Genomic DNA, 17178 nt, shown 5'->3' on the forward strand with positions numbered 1-17178 from the left:
CTCGCTTAAACACGAGAACGGTTGGACCGATTTGGCAAATTTTGGGCTTGAATTGTCTGTAGAAGTCCAGGGAAGGTTTAAAAATTGTTTGAGGCGGTACGAATTATAAAATTATAAATACGGTATTTTGCCGTGTCAGCTAGTATTGTCTGAAAATTTTATTAGGCATACGTGGTCTTTACAAAGATCATAGCAGCAAGATGATCGAAGAAACGATAGGCCGTTTTATGCAACTGAAAATATGAATTTAATTCGTCCACGGGTATCCTGGTTTATGTACCTATGTCATTTTAAATTATTATTGCTAACTGATTTCCATAGCGGTAACCTAAGAACTATAGAATGTTTTATTGAATTGATGTAGGCCACAGGACAGAGAAAAATGTAGACAATGCAATATAAAATGTGTTTTAAAGCAATGCGATTTTCTCTATATAGGCTATGCTCCATTATATTTTTAGAACTACTCATTATTTTAATTTTTAAATAACTTTTTTATAGCGATTGTAAAATAATATATTATTTTTATATCTAGTATGGGCGGAGACTGGCGAGTTCCGAGACAGTGGCCACTCATCATTGGCGTCAGTTGGCTCAGGAGTTGAGCAGTCATCCCTCTACGCGCCACCACGGCCGAGACGCGACAGGAAACCCACTGACGACAGTGAGTATTTTTGTAAGTCACCTCTCCTACTAAGTTATTAAGTACTTTGGATTTAAGTTCATATGAAAACTTTGAAGAATGTTGTGGCTACATAATGTACAACTTTATTTAAATCACAATCTCTGATGATCAAAGGAGAAATCTCAGTTGTCTATTATTTTCGCGATTGTCTCTAGACAATGACTATTCTTCTACTTACAGACAGATAATTTAAAGATAAGATTCACTCTCTACCTGCTTATGTATCTATCTCTGTCGTGTAGTTACTGAAATTAATCTAAAGTACTACGTCAACTTATCTCAAAAATATGTTTTGCTGCAGTGAAAATGTTGCTATTTGATTTTCTTTGAAGTTTTCACCGATAAATACAAATACACGTAACAATCTGGTACTCACTAGTTTCACAATCTATAAAACACAGATAAAATTGCTTTGACGTCAATCAAAACTTGTGTTTTTTCAAGTAGTTTCTTTTCGCATTGAAAGAAAAAACTCAGCATGTTACAGTGAAAACAAAGCAATTTAATTGGTGGACCACACAAAGTGACAAGCTTAAAACTGAAAGCAAACCCAGTAAAGCGTAGGGAAATCTATGGCAAATACGGCCGCGCGTTATTCTAATGCTTTCACAAATAGCCGCGCGAGCACGGCGCGCGGTTACCTAACGGCGCGGCGCGGTGTGGCGCCGCCCTAACTTTCTGCACTACGTACATACGTCGGCGCCGTACTAATTGCTCTTTTATTTATACTGGCTGATTTGATTAGCGCTCCTACGGAAAAATAAATGTTTTATTCTGCCGTACCGACTCCATTCGTGAATGTTTGATTTGATGACACATTTCAGTTTGCACGTTTGAAATTCTTTCGTATTTCTACATCACATTTATGACTATTATAATATTTCACTAGTAATGTAAATACAGATAAACAGTGAATATGAAAATACCTAGTTTATCGATGATTCTGCGATTACAATAGGCCATTGCGAGCTATCATCGTAGTAATTAATGTAATACCCGTTAAGCTGGTTATGTTGTAATGACAATTATCAGTAAATTAATATTATGTGATTGAGACGATGCCTGCTCGTTTATAGGATTGTCTTAACTGTTAATGTAGAGCTTATAGTAACGTCTTGCACGAGACTAGTGTGTTAATAGGTTAAGAAGAAGAACAAATCTAAGATTTTTAATGTATACTTGCCTAATATTTTCTCGATAGTTAATCAATTGATTGCAGCGCTAATACACGGCAGTGATAAAGAAAAGTATTTTATACCTGGTTATCCCCATTGTAAAAATCGTAGCTACTTAATTCGTAGTTATCGTAAATCGTAGCGCCTCCAAGTGGTCGCATCCTACTTTCTGAAGCCCCTCGATAACAATCATTTGTGAAGAATGTACACTCGTTGTGAACTATTTGAAAGTAAACACATTAAAGGAAACGTTGCGATGTTTTATCAAAATCGAGTGTCGGGCTTTGAAGTGGCAACATGTTCTGATATCGGTAACACATGTAACTACGCTGTTTACCAACCCGCTCTTGTCATGTCGGCCAAACGCAAAGGCATAGATTAAATATGTTACCTACTAACGCAAAGGTTAGTTCGAAATGATGGATGGGTCGGCGAACGCTCAAAGCGTATCGCTGATAAACGCTATCGATGCGTTATCGACGCGTATCGGACTTATCTAGGGTTGTCGCAACCTCAACTTACTTCGGACCATTCACTTTTATATGGTCCGTGGCCTTGCCCACTTTCAGAAGTTTCGACAGTTTAACGGAACTTTAAATAATTTGTTCAGTAATTTCATTGGCGTCGTGCTTTAGGGGATTATGTTGAGTTGAAAACTGATTTATTTACTGAAATAAATCACCGAAAGTTAATTTTCCTCTAAACTTGAAAAGGACAGTTTCCTTGGATCCATATTTATTTACTTACTAAATTTAGAAACAGTGAAAAAAGCATGTTTGTTTAGAAAAAAACGTTATAGAAAAGAACAAAAACAGCAATACTTTTCGACAAGACAGTATTTCGTTGTTAGTTGATAAAAACATGGTTCTTATTACATAGTAGGTAGCAGCCCTAGTAGTATCGGCGGATAATGATCGTGGTTTGAGGATGGCATCGGTAGCCGGGGCCGGGTGCGTAACCTTTGAAACCATAATCCCGCCTTGTTCATTATACACCAATGAGATTGGCGAGCCCTACAGATTTATGTTTTTCACTTTTCATACACATCTTATCGTTTTACTATATACTGATTTCGTTTTATATATGTACTCGTTGATAGCAGGACTATTTTGGCGAGTGACGGGTTTTGTTAACTTAAAGTTGTGTTGTCGTATTTATGTTTGGGTATTATTTAATAACGGTGACTTGGTATTTTGTTCTTGTGTTTATTTGTTGTAAAGATGTTTATAATCCACATTGAAAGTAGATTGAACTTATCAATTAAATGAAAGTAGCACTTTTGGCTACTTTCGCCATTTTGACAAAAATATCCTTGATCATAATAGTTCATTATTAATAAACAAAGAAGGATTTGTCAGCCCCCTAAGAGCCGATGATAGACGCCGTTTGTCAAGAAACGGTCGCCGTAGCAGAAACTGGCATGGAAGGATTATTATTATTTATACATATATGTTTTTGTAGTTTAGCCTTTAATAATTAGCTAGCCTAGTTAGTTAGCTAGTAAGTAGTAAGATTTTACTATCGCCATGATCAAGTTGATCCGTGGTTATGGCGCTTGCAACAGTGCCGAAATATCGGAAACTCATAGACATAAATAAACATGGTAAATATCCTTTGTCTTAAGTTCTAAAGTTACGGATTTTTTTATTGGAAAAAAATATGGATTTATTGAAAACCCGAAAAATACAGAGTAAACAATGTTAAAATTATTCACACATACATACATACCTATATATGTACATATATTACAGCTATCTTCATTGGTGTAGGCATAATACCGGACAATGATGATTATTTAACGATGTTCAATCAAGATAAGCGCCCGCAATAAAAGTATAAACGCTAATCCGACGTGCTGTAAACGAAATTACAAGTTAAAACTATTTTATTATGCTTGAAAGACACGTACACTTGTTGTATCATATTGTCTTGCTACTGTTTTTGTCACAATAATATGGAAAATAAATAAATACAATATAACTTTTACGTTATATGTATAAAATTATATCTACGAATTATTTTGTGGAATGTATTTTATATAAAGAAATTTATCGCGATCATGTGAAGAAAATAGTTATCACGCAAAACGATGCGACTTAAAATTAGTTGAGCTTTTCTCGAATTGTTTACGTTTACGCGAGTAAGCTAATATGACTTTGACTAATTTAGTTTCACGATCATTTCTTGGAAGAAGGAATACTTCATGAATTATAGGATGGTAATTAACAACCACAATGACAATGATTAACTACAATAAATGTAATGATAGATGCAATTTACAATTCATAAAAGGCAGAGCGTTGACGTCAAAGTATGGATGCTCATTCGTTCCTCACGTGTCTACAAAAAAAAAAATGGCTGCACGTCAAATCTATAATTTCTTGAATATATTTTTAAAATATTTCTAATAAGTACGACACTGCCAAAATTAATAAAATAAGAGTTGTTTATCAATTTGCTTCATTAGTCAAATAATTATTATTACTTAGCAAATGTTTTTTTCTAAATGATTGATCATTAAGACCAAAATATATTTAAGTAGATAAAAATATACTATCACAAGGAAAAAACCACTGGCCACCATTTTTTAGATATCTATCTCCTAAATGCACTTTGTTTTGTTAATTAGGTAATCTAGTACAGTTTCAGAGATAGGCGTTATTGATTACCGGTTAATTACCTGATAGGCGATTATTCACAGTAGAAATATTGTAAAGCTTATAAGTAGATGAAGAACAAATGTATATAAGTAGGTAGGTATGGGATTATTTTTCAACGCAAGGGATTAATTACTTATCCGTACAAAGAGAATGGAATTGTTCCGACTAATTATTATCAGTCCATTTGTGAAGATAAGTGCTCGTTTTAAAATCTGCAATTACTTGCAAGAAATTCTGTTTACTTTTTATGTATTATTATTATATTTAAATCAAGGTATTGCGTTACATTATTATGTTTGCTGTTTTGTATCCAAATAGTACTTTTAAAGCAATCATGTACTTAACAACCAAAACAGCACACATAAGATCCATTATCCTGTGCAACCTAAATCCATTCACACAGTCTAAGCCCTGGTTTTTGACACCGATGTTCATTCAGTAGTGACCTCTATTGCAGCAGAGACAATAGGTACATTGACATAGGGATTTCGAGCAAAGCCAATATATGCCGCTTGATTGCGATCGACTCGTTATCAGTAACGAATTGATGTAATAACAACACCGTATCACTTGTCCCCTGTGATAGCGCGAGGGAATTTTAACCTAGTAATCACGATACTTTTTTGTCATTTCAGTTTTTGGTTTATAGCTGCTCTTTTTATATTTATGGGACGTTGGTGAAAGAAACTGATTTGTGGTTTAAATATTGTGTTCAGGGTTGATTTTTTGGGGTGGATAATCATCCAATCCCTTCTCCCGCCTTGAGCTAGGGAGATCAGACTCTGACTAAAACCACCCTGTTCGTACTCCAGCTTTTTGAGCTGGAGTTCTTCGGCAACCCATAGAAACTAATTGTAGTGTTTTGACTTATCTGCCGAGGTACTCCTATGTACCTTCCGGTTTTCGGAACTACTTTATATAGTTTAAGAGATCATTAAATGTCTCGGAATACGGCAATTACGTGTTAAAACATGTTGCAATTTAATCTAGTATAGGTTTTAATCTCGAATTCATTAAAGATTTTTCTGTTGTACTAAACTATTTCATTTAATATTCATAGTAGATTGGAATAGATACAGTCCTTCACCCTTCTGTAAGTAGTCTGGGAATCCAACTTAAAATAACCCCTCCATTGTTTAGCAGCACATCTGTCGTTATATCTTCTATTTACGCTACACAAATATAGGTACACCGCTCTAATAAGAAAGTTAATTTTATTACCATCGTAAAAACCTTCCTAAATACTTCAACATTATAATATTTGTTTTTCTCTTAATAAAATTCTGTTTCTCTATTCCGATTACATGCTGATATAATCGCCCATTAAAAATATGAACCGAAAATAGATTTTATTGCATGTAAGTGATATAAATTACGTGAAGTGTGACGTTGCTCATCGAGATCAACGAATTTACGGCACTGTCGTAAAAGTATTAGTTGTGCTTGCGTCTAATCCGCCGCCGCATTATAGGCTTGCTACCGGTACTTGCGACCGTGGCCCTGATTCTATATTTTTATCTAAATAATATTGAATGGGAGAACTTTATATGTACACGATGTTTATGATGTTATTTTTTGCATATATCCTGTGTGCTTATGGGATAAGATTAGATTTAGGTTGCATTTAGTGACGACGTACATTTTATTACGAATATCAATCAAATGTTGATTAGTTACATTTGAAAAACACTTTAGACATATAAGAAAGCTAACACAAAAAACTTACAAGAGGTACTTTTTAGAACTACTAAATAACAAACCTGTTACACGAGCTCTATAGTACAACACATACGTAAAAGTTTACACTTAAACTACCGAACTTGGGACTAACTGTCTCTATCTGTTCAGGCAATCGTCCGCTAACGTCGGAGCCGACGATAAAGACGGAGTCAACGACTCCGGGGGTCGGGCCCGACGAGCCTTCGATGGACGACAAGGGCGACAAGAAAAACAAGAGACAGCGCCGCCAGAGAACGCATTTCACCAGCCAACAGCTGCAAGAACTCGAAGCCACCTTCGCAAGGAACCGCTACCCAGACATGTCCACGCGCGAGGAGATCGCCATGTGGACCAACCTCACGGAAGCGAGAGTTAGGGTAAGGATACAAAATAATTACAAACATTCTTCTTTTCCCATTCGAGAATAGCAATCTTTTCAATCAAGATTAATGACTGCCACGATATTGGTGTATTTCCAACCACCAAGGCTGCGGTATCCACTTTTTATGTCGCTGTGCGACGTGACAGGAGCGAGTGCATTACAATATTAACGAGCTAGATGTTTAGGCTAATCGTCGCATCCGGCGCGTCTTCGGTATTTTTGTGCCGTGCCGGCCGACGGAACATGGAATCCCTTAATCCTCGAGAATTTGATGCGTCTATTTCGGTCTCTTCATAATCCCCGGCTTAAGTCTGATCGCATCCACACTCACTGTCAATAGTTTTGGAAGGCCCTGTTAGAGATTCTGCGGTTGCAACTGAGTTTGTAGTGTTTAGCTTGTACTGAATTCATCGAATAGCTGACGGTTTCTTTGGCATGTGGAGTGCTCGGTTTCGATAATCTCCCAAACATGTGTATTGGGCAAATTCTTTGTGTATATTTACATACATTTTTAACTAAAATATTTTCGTATATTGTAATTCTTAAACACTTGGAAATGTCATCGTGACATGATGAAGCGCCATGATAAATTGAATTTTAAATGAAACAATTGAGATAAATAATTGCATCTTTTTTCATCTTGAAAATAAGTACCCATCAGAGAAAATCTCCAAGAATTTGGCAAGTGTTGTTTTGTGACATCAATTATCTTCGGTTACTGACTCCAGTAGACATGTGGAAACAGATCAGGATATTGTAATTATGCTTTGTATAGATTTGATATATTCAGTGATCATGTAATGATAAATCTACTGCTTAGTTAATTTTTAGAATAATATGAATAGTCAGTTTCTTAAATATGAAGTATGGCCTAGAAATATAAATTCCTACATACTTAAAAATATTGTTACTCATAAATTCCAATACATTAGATTATACCCAAAAATATCCGCCAATCCAATGGATTTGATTAGTAATTTCTACCTCTACAATAATTTTAAGCTTGCCGTAACCTTGCGAAGAGTGATCTCGCCACAAATACACCGTGAGCAATTAATTACCCGGTTATCACATGCAGATACATGTAAATCGATACTTTATGAGTTGAACGCGTTGCTTCAAGTGTTAGGTATTCGTTTCAGTGTACTCGACTGCACTGGATCATACGCGTGTGTTCTTCAAAACATTCCCGTTTGTTAGCTAGGGCTGTCAACCACCCAGGCCAATATTCTAAAAAGATACCCAAGGAGGAGATCTCTGCACAAGCATAGTTGGAAAGGGACGCACATATCTGTTGAATGTATTTACATCCCTTTTTAATTGTGCTTGAAAATGTATATGTATGGCTCCACATCTCAACATTAAATGATAACTGTTGTCAAAATATTTTCTAAAGTATCGCTTATCAATTCCGCTTAGCTTATGCACCTTGTCAATCTAACAAGCGAAATCTGGTTGAAACCAAATAAACCGGTACTAAAGCTTATCGTCGATATAATATGAATGCAACTTAAAGTATTAAGTTTGAGTGATACATGTCTCTTTTGTCTATGTCATTGCATTTTATGGCTTATTTATCGGGGAACTACCTGATGCAATTTTATCAAGTAATATTAGGTATAAACATACATATCCTTTTTTGTTTTGGAAAAATATATAGGTAGCGAGTTTGTAAGGAAATGTAAGCTTTCTTACAAACATCATATGAAATACAGATTATACAAATCCTTTATAATCCATCATGCTTAATTTCATTGAAACTGATAAAAAATCGCAGAATTTTTATACATCAAAGGGTCATGCCTTATTTGATATAATATATCATAATTAGGTTTATGAACTTTTTAATTAATTATGTTTGAAAGATAAAAGTAATCATAATAATTTAAAAGGAACTTGTTTACATCCAATTCTTAATTCTTAATATTTGGTTACCTATGAGATAATATTGATTATTGTAATATTTTAATTCAGACAACCCTAAACAGGGGATTATGGTTCGTTCGTCCGCGCAGCGCCCGCGCCGCCGCGCCGCGCGCCGTCTAATAAATCTGTGCGCGCGCGCACCGATAAATCGTTGAACATTATTTTTGTTACCAACTCATTAGGGTCATTGCCTGCTTATTGACTCAATTAGCGTTCGTAAAATATGATATGTTCGCAGTCTTGTTTTCTTAACGAGTATTTCCTTGCAAATTATATTTGTCAAATCAAACCACATTTTACATTCGAATGTTATTTTAAATGTTTCAGCTTCCTTTCGATATTTTTGTAGGTAACAGTATTAAATAAACTCCAAATCAACACATTTATTACCATATTTTTTTCATACACACAACTCACGACTTTTTTGACACGTGAGTAAATACGAATACCTCTAATTCGGGATCAGTTTTTGTTTCGCAGCAATTTGTAAACGTAAAACCGCCCCTAACAGTTTTCCTTTCTGAGAAACGAAGCGACACGGGCCGCATCGTCGCACGTCGTGCAATCGTCCGTGAAACAGCTCTTGACACATTTCATTTGACGCGATTGAGACCGCCCCGCGCCGCGTTCAGCGTGACGTCGAATTAGAACATCGATCTAACAAACAAACAGATTACTATTTAACTATATTGACGTAATACAGAGAACTTCATATGAACGGCTTGTTTTGATTTCTAGTGAAAACATCTAATGTTGTTTTGGAATATTTTAGCTAGTCTAGAATAGATGGAGATTATTTGTAGGAATATTTTGTGTTTTAACTGTACGCCCCGAACTCTGTGTATGTATCTTTAAAGCTGCTATTTTGCTGCTCAGATTTGTAAAATACAAATATCAAAGTACGTCATAAATTCACTTTCCTTGTTTGAAATGTATGCTTAGTGGTGACAATAATGTATATCATAACAACACAGTACACGAACAAAATATTTACAAAACTAGAAACAATAAATCTTCGACGATTTGAGCGGAAAAAATAAAACGTATATCATAGTAATAGTTTTAAGATGTGAAAACATTTTAGTGTGTGCATGTGTAAAAAGGCGTGTATCAAACGCGTCCGCCGACAGGGCAGGCGGCACGGAACATTATTTATTTTACGTGAAAACGGCTCGCCCCAGCGGCTCTCGGTCTGTTTTTGCGATGCTTTTAGTGCACGTTCCTGTCGCCTGTCTCGTTGCATGCAAACAGTTTAGCGAGATTTACCTTGTTTTTACACACTAGCCACGCGCGCAAGAACTAACTCCGCGCCCGTATACACTCCCAGTTCTATTGTACCGTTTGTATTGTACATTAATGTGTATTTTGTAAAAATCTTTGTACTGATTTCAGCCAAACATACTACCGTTACAAATTCATTTTGTAATCTGATTACAAATCATACAGTTGCAATTTTATTTAGCCTTTAGCCAGCTGTTAATCTATATAATACTTTGTTTATACGCAGGAGATCGGCTACTTTTGAATTGATATACGAGCAAAATAATGTAGTCAAACTAAATTGAGTTAACTAATCATGAAATAAAGCTCGTTGACACCACTGAGCCGGTAAGACATCACATCAATATTGATATATAATTTACAATACAAACAAATGTTACAATAATTAAATTATGAAGCAACACTGTCATGTCCTGGCCGCGGCTGGCCCGCTCCCAACCGGTAGTCTCGGTATAATCTTACACGAAGAATTTGTTTCAATAAACAAGAGATACAGTATTAACACACTTCAATTACGAAATTTATTTCCCTCCGAGTATTCTTGCCAAGTATTCGTATTCTCGGAGAATTTACTTTGTACGTGCAGTTTTAGAGTGTATTATTGCTAGTCGTAAGTTAAGTCGAGGCTGAGCGGCCGGCATACTAGATGTCCAATGAGTTATCCCGATTATGTTTTGATAGGCTTACGGTGTAGTGTTGTGATCCCGTGGACTTTGCACGGCGTTAGTCAGGAATTTATATCAATGAATGGAAGCTAAAATCACTTGCTGTCAGACAGTGCGGTTGTATAACTGTCGATTTTGCGCCAAATTAACTTCAGTAATCTCTGTTTTCTGAACACAGAACAATCTTTGTGAGTGTTTTAGTTTTTGTTATTTGTGATTTAGTGGATGTACGTGGGTGTGGGTGCTATCTAGTATTAAACAGTAATCCTAGTGTTTTCACAGAAACAATTCACATTTTTGCCACAATTACTGACGATTAGATCACGGTATTGTTGGAGCATTTTTAAGTAGTTCTGTGGGTTTAGTGTTAGTAGAGTATTTCCCATAATGTGGGAGTTACTGCCGCTTTGCCCAGCAGGGTGCATTTAATAATCTACTCAACGTTAGGGGCGTCAGCGACTGGTCACGACAGATTAACAGTGGCTAGCTTGAGCCTCTAACGTAGCGGTACATTCGTATTAACTATGTAGGATGACTTGGAGCGCTATTGTATAACCTACAAACTTGGTGATAGTTTCGCTTAGTAACCAGTGCTAATATACATATTAGACAATCTGTTTAAGGTATTTCCTCACAAGTCACATGGAACACAATGTAAGCTTTATCTATCAATATACTTTTTAGAAAGAAATACAAAGCTCCAGTACAACAATTTGCTTGCATTCATGCATTATTTAATATACAACAATGTACATTTTATTATCGGTTTCCAATGCATTGGCAACCCTGTCTCAAATACAAGTCAATCCCGAGTTTATTATGCTATATCCATTTATGCGAGAGCGCGTGTTTATTTGACTTTAGAATAGTCTCGGACCAAAACGTTCCGGCAATAATAGTTCCACTTGCTTACGGCATAAGAACTATAATCCTGTGCCGGTAAACTATGGCCATCCTGTCGGATAAACCGTAGTTTGATTGATGACACTAATAAAACTGTGATTCCAGTTTAATTTAAATTTAAGGCAATTTAGCGACCCCGTGGTTCTGCTGACCGTAAAATAACTTCATTACTAGTGGTGGGGTGTCTCATCATTCATCACTACTGTCCTAATGAATTTTGGAAGGCCGCCGTTTATTTGGTTCTAGTTAATGAAAGGAGTCAAGTTGGTTAGAGTTGGTATTTCGATAAAGATTGTGCGAAAAATGTTTTGTTTTGAGAACTCAATCTGTTATTTGAAAGACTTGACAGTTGTTAAATTAGTGAGTCGCTAGTTAATGATTAAGTAATCAATAATTATGTAGTTTATGACGGGTACACAATTAACTAGGAAATTGAAATATTAATGGTGAACAGTATTTGATAGAAGAACTGCATACATCATCAAGCTCGTAGTCTTTGGAAAGAATAATCATTAATTAAAGAATCAAATTATATTCAACAATCAAGAGAATAAACAAACTAAAATCGACTTTTTTAATCACGTTTTATCCTAAATATGAAAAGTTACTCTACGCAGTTTCGTAGCGCCGCGTAGCAAGTGCTACGAACACTTAATACTGTGACATAATATCGTAGTTGGGCCATAATACACGTCGCTCGTTGAAGGCATGTGTCAGTAGGTACTCGGGCGTGCAGCGCCGGCTCACATTAATCTTGCTGTACATGCGCCTCCCGCATGATAACTTGATAACCCACACATCTACCGTCACGCATCCCTCTGGATGAATAACGTTTCATCACACGGAATTTGTTTTCATACTAGGTATGCCTAGTAGGAATCTGACTACAGTTTGTCAAATTTTATTTTCAAATGTTGTGAAGAAATCTTTCATGATAGCGCCATACTTTATTTTCAATCAAAAGTTGTTTATAAACAGAAAATATATCTCAACAATAACTGAATACAGAACCCAACAAACCCTTTTGATGTTGCTCCTGTATTGTATTAAAATAATTGATTTAAAATATTTAAGCCCACACGAGGTGTTAACCCTTCACAAGCGCCAAACAACCGGCATAAGGAATAAATTAAAATGAACACGCATTAGTATCGATTTCGGAAGCATTAAAAAGTGTCAGGGTGTCTCCTTGGCGGGTGACGGAGGGCGCGGGACGGTCACCATTCTGCAATAATATATTTAAAGGATTAGCCCCGCGTCGCAATATCGCGACCCTCCTCGGGCCCGAGCACCCCGCAGCGTCGCGCCGCGCTCGCTGTCCGCCGCTATTCAAATAATGGAAATTATTTCCACATATGTGCACCTAAATAAATATCATTCCGACGTCATTATTGAACACCCCCGATGTTTCTGTGGAGTTATTTTCACCCGTTTGTTCGCGGTTTGAATGGGAAATAGCGGATGTGTAAAGCTTTTTGTTTTGGTAATGGAAGTGCCCACATATTGCGTGTTTCGATTACCGTTAAATGTACAATGTTAATGTGAACAAAACATCTACAGGTTTTGAAATCTTACAGTACCACGTGCGTGTGAATTTAGATAGTAAAACGCGGTTTACCTGTGTCATCCTGTGTACGAAACATGCGCTCATGCGAATTTGTGAAATTTATGTTTCGAAAAATAAACGATTGTATATGGGGTGGAAACGACCGTTTATGTTCACTTAACCGAGGAAAGAGGGTATTATTTACCGTTTCGGCTGGGTGAACCCGCCACAGTGAGTGAGACAAATACCGGCGGCGGCACAATATTTATTGCAGTCGCTACGTGGATTGCGCAATTTATCGCGGAGGTGTCGTCGGTGCGATCGATCGCCGGGTGACGGATGCGTGCCATACATCAGCGAGCGCGTTATCTGCGCTCACGGCGACTTATCACCGCACTCACACCGCCGCGAGCCCTGCAGCCACCAGCGCAGTACACGCAGCTCCTCGGCCGTGAGCTGCCCGGCAGCCGGCAGCCGCTCATTTATTTCGGCTCGATCAAGTCGTGGCGAGTGGCGGCACCCGTCCCACCCAATCGCGACGCTCGTTTATCTTCATTTCGCGGCCGCAATTAGACGGGTCGTTGGCTGCGGCAAGCGGCGGGGCCGGGCGGGGCTCGGCCTCCGCTACGTGGCTCGAATACACGCAGCCACCACCGTCGCCACAGCCACGACGCGACGTCAACTTTGTAATGAGTAAAGTTGATAACTACGCAACGCAAGTCGCGTTCACATTCTGAATCTCGTTAAAACTTGTAGATTCGCCATCAAATGACTGGACACCCAATTTACCTGCTTCCCATAATTTACTTACCTACCTCTAAAAATTGGACCAAACTTTATACTTCCTGAAAAGTAAAATGGTTTTACGTTTAAAGTACAAAGACTAGTTATACGAATAAACTGAATGAACACATTTATTAATAGTAATCTTTATTACAGGTGTGGTTTAAAAACCGGAGAGCTAAATGGCGGAAACGAGAAAGAAACGCCATGAATGCTGCTGCTGCTGCCGCCGCAGATTTCAAGAACGGGTTCAGCACGCAGTTCAACGGGTTAATGCAGCCCTTCCCCGATACTGATGCGCTGTACTCATCGTACCCATACAACAATTGGGCTGCTAAGGTGCCCAGCCCTCTCGGCACTAAGAGCTTCCCGTGGCCAGTGAACCCACTAGGCTCAGTGGTACCTGCGAGCCATCACCAGGGCTCAGTGAACTGCTTCAACACGGCGACATCAATGGGTGGTGTCGGTGGCGGTGGCATGGGTGGCGTGGCGGGTACCGGCGGAGTGGCCGGCGGCGTGGCGCCGTGTCCGTACACGCCGCCCAACCCGTACAGCATGTACCGCGCGGAGCCGTGCGCCGCGATGTCGTCGTCGATTGCATCGTTGCGGCTGAAGGCTAAGCAGCACTCGTCAGGGTTCGGTGGTGGGTACGGTGGAGTGTCACCTGTGTCACGCGCGGGCTCAGCACCGCTGTCGGCGTGCCAGTACGCGGGCGGCGTGGCGGAGCGGCTCTGAGAGGAGGCGCGGGGGCGCGACGAGCGCGAGGCCGGCGTGCTGGCGCGCGCCTCCTAGTCGCCGCCCGCGCCGCGCCCGCCGCCCCTGTACTCGCACCTGTGGGACTGGTTCGACTGACGCGCGCGCAGCCTGCGCCCCGCACCGCCTGTGTCGGTGCCGGACGTTACTTACGATACCTCGGGCAATAAAACATAACGACGTCGTTCTAAACTTGTTGTAAATATGTAGTTATGTATGTACGTATACCAAAGCGATGTGTGCAATTTTTACAAGCTTACGATGTACTTAGGTTATGTAATGTAAGTGTTTTAGCTTAAAATCGAAAATGTAAATATATAAACTTGATAACTTATTAAAGACGAAACAATGAGCATTTGAGTAATAGTGAAATTATAGCAAGCGTAAGATTTTATTTCGAAGTGTCAGTGTTTTGTGTTATATTACCAAGGTGATGTTGTTACTGTATGCTCCCCTCTCCACTCGATATATTATCGCGTTACGCATTTAACACATGCATATCTAAACATATATCAGTAAGGTAACAAGGAGTGCTCCCAAAGTGTGAAGTTATTGTCAGTTATTCGAAAACAACAATGATTTTGTAACAGTGGGGATGTATTTATTATTATATCAATCGAGTACCAAAATTTTGAACCTATAAAATAAGCATAATCTAAATTCTCATTCTAAAACTAATGTACTTATCATGGCTACTGCCACTCTGTAAATTCAAATTAAATAACATTTAAATTTTGTTGTACAACAATTGAATTTTAAAACCTTCATGTAAATATAGAGTAATTTAAAAATAAGAATGTACTTGAATCATGTTAAACGGACAATTTTGAACCTTAAATATAAAGCAAATAAAGGTCAATGGTAATCATTAAAATGACGATTTTAAATGAATCCATTCCTTTTATTTTAACAAGACCTCATTTTAGCTAAAGTTTCAAAGTTGATCGTTATTACTACCCCGAGAATTCCGGGAATAGCAATTCTGTAATTAATACAATCTTCAAAACCTGTTGTTGGAAGTTGTAGGGACTGTAATTGATACTTTTATTTGAATAGCAAAATTGAATGTCGACATTTTCTGAGTAATGAGTACAAGAAGCACTAGTGGGAACTAAGGTTTTTTACCGAAGAAAAATATCTTTTTGGTGTCAAACTACTGAACAGTCTATTATTTGAAAGTTAAGGCGGAAACATACATGTCGTTCACACGCCAGAAACATATCGGTATCGAAACATACTTGTGTGTGTCGTGTCCTAAAATACTTGCGGCCGATTGGGCTAGTGCGATGGTCATGGTGCCATTATACGATACGTAAATATGTTTCCACCTTTACTGTGATTGGACTTCAAATACTTTATTTAACATTAGTGCCATCTGGTGACCACAGAAACGATAGTCCTTATTATAATTTACTTGCTACGACTGCTACGAGAAATGCTACGCGGTGCTACGACGATGCTTAGGTTCATTAGAAATTGTTTTAAACAATATTTAGTTACTGTATCTTGAAGTTTTTATTTACTATCTAATGGGTAACATTGTGAGCTAAGTAAGGCTACTTAATGATCGGGTACATTGAGTTCATTTTTAAAGTTCCATTAAATATGAAAGTTACTTTAGTATATGTAACTAGTGAAACAATAAGCGAGTTTTACTTTGGAAAACTGAATCTAAACGCAGTTACTCGTTTAACTCTTATTTGTAGTCGTAGCACATAGCATTTTGAAACATTAAAACCTAAGATTTCCAAATAACATCCATTGCTAGAAATAACCGCTTACACAATGAGATTAACGTAACCAGGATCTCAATATTTATTAAAATATTTATAACTTATCGCCGTTTATGGATGTAATAATTGTAATATATTGTAACTATTTAAATATAAAAACATTCATTAGATGTAACGTTTAGTTTAATACACGAACTAGTATAACCTACTTCCGTGTGCCTGTAACTGTCAAGGAAACACTAAATTATGAAAAATAAATATGTAAATATATAGATTTGACTTTAAATAATAATAATAAATTGATGTGAAATTCGAGGTTTTCATTTTATACATATCAGAACAAAATATCTGAACACGAATACTTTGTTGACGTTATTTTGTGAGTAACAATTAAGAGGATACCAATTGTTTTGTAACTTAAAAAACCTCTAGTCATAATAAAAGATATCACAGAGTATTTTTGGGTTTTACTGTTATTTTTATTCCTAACCAAAATTCAGCAACTTTTTCATTTGTCTTATTTTTTGTTAGAACTAGCATAGGTACCTACATCCAAGCAGAGTTATCATTTTAACACAAGTTAATGTACACCGTAAAAAGATACCTAACAACTTTTCATCAATACCACATAGGGTTATTTTAGACGGAGCAGATTACCTAGCGGGTTATCAGGGCCCCGGTTCAAAAAGCAGGAGTAGGAACAAGGTGGTTTTTAGTCAGTCAGTCAGTATTTCAACTATTGCCCTATGATTTACCCTATTATTATTATTAGGTGTTACGGAACTCATATTTACAACCGTTTAACTGGAATACAATCAGTTATTTTTAAATAAACTGCATAGTTAGAGCATATTTCAATCATATCTGAGTGGAGCTCACTCAACGTCATCAGACGTCGTGGCAGGCCCAGAAGGAGATGGCGGGACGAACTACGATACCTACAATAAGGGTTGACTGCAGAAAGCTC

At 37.6% G+C, this 17178-nt stretch overlaps 1 protein-coding gene across 2 annotated transcripts in view; it reads left to right on the top strand.

The window, feature by feature from the left end:
• LOC118265365 (pituitary homeobox homolog Ptx1) overlaps positions 1-16668 on the top strand; it is a 42587-nt gene extending 25919 nt beyond the window's left edge. Inside the window, exons 3-5 of one of the 2 annotated variants that reach the window (XM_035578198.2) lie at positions 536-676; positions 6369-6616; positions 13882-16668. In XM_035578198.2, the coding sequence (XP_035434091.1) occupies positions 536-676; positions 6369-6616; positions 13882-14460 (968 nt within the window). In that variant the 3' untranslated portion in view covers positions 14461-16668. The remainder of the gene's footprint in view (positions 1-535; positions 677-6368; positions 6617-13881) is intronic. The other variant, XM_035578199.2, reaches the window with a different exon arrangement.
• Positions 16669-17178: the final 510 nt, after the last annotated feature.

This window comes from Spodoptera frugiperda, chromosome 28 (genome assembly GCF_023101765.2).
Source record: "Spodoptera frugiperda isolate SF20-4 chromosome 28, AGI-APGP_CSIRO_Sfru_2.0, whole genome shotgun sequence".
Taxonomy (NCBI): domain Eukaryota; kingdom Metazoa; phylum Arthropoda; class Insecta; order Lepidoptera; family Noctuidae; genus Spodoptera; species Spodoptera frugiperda.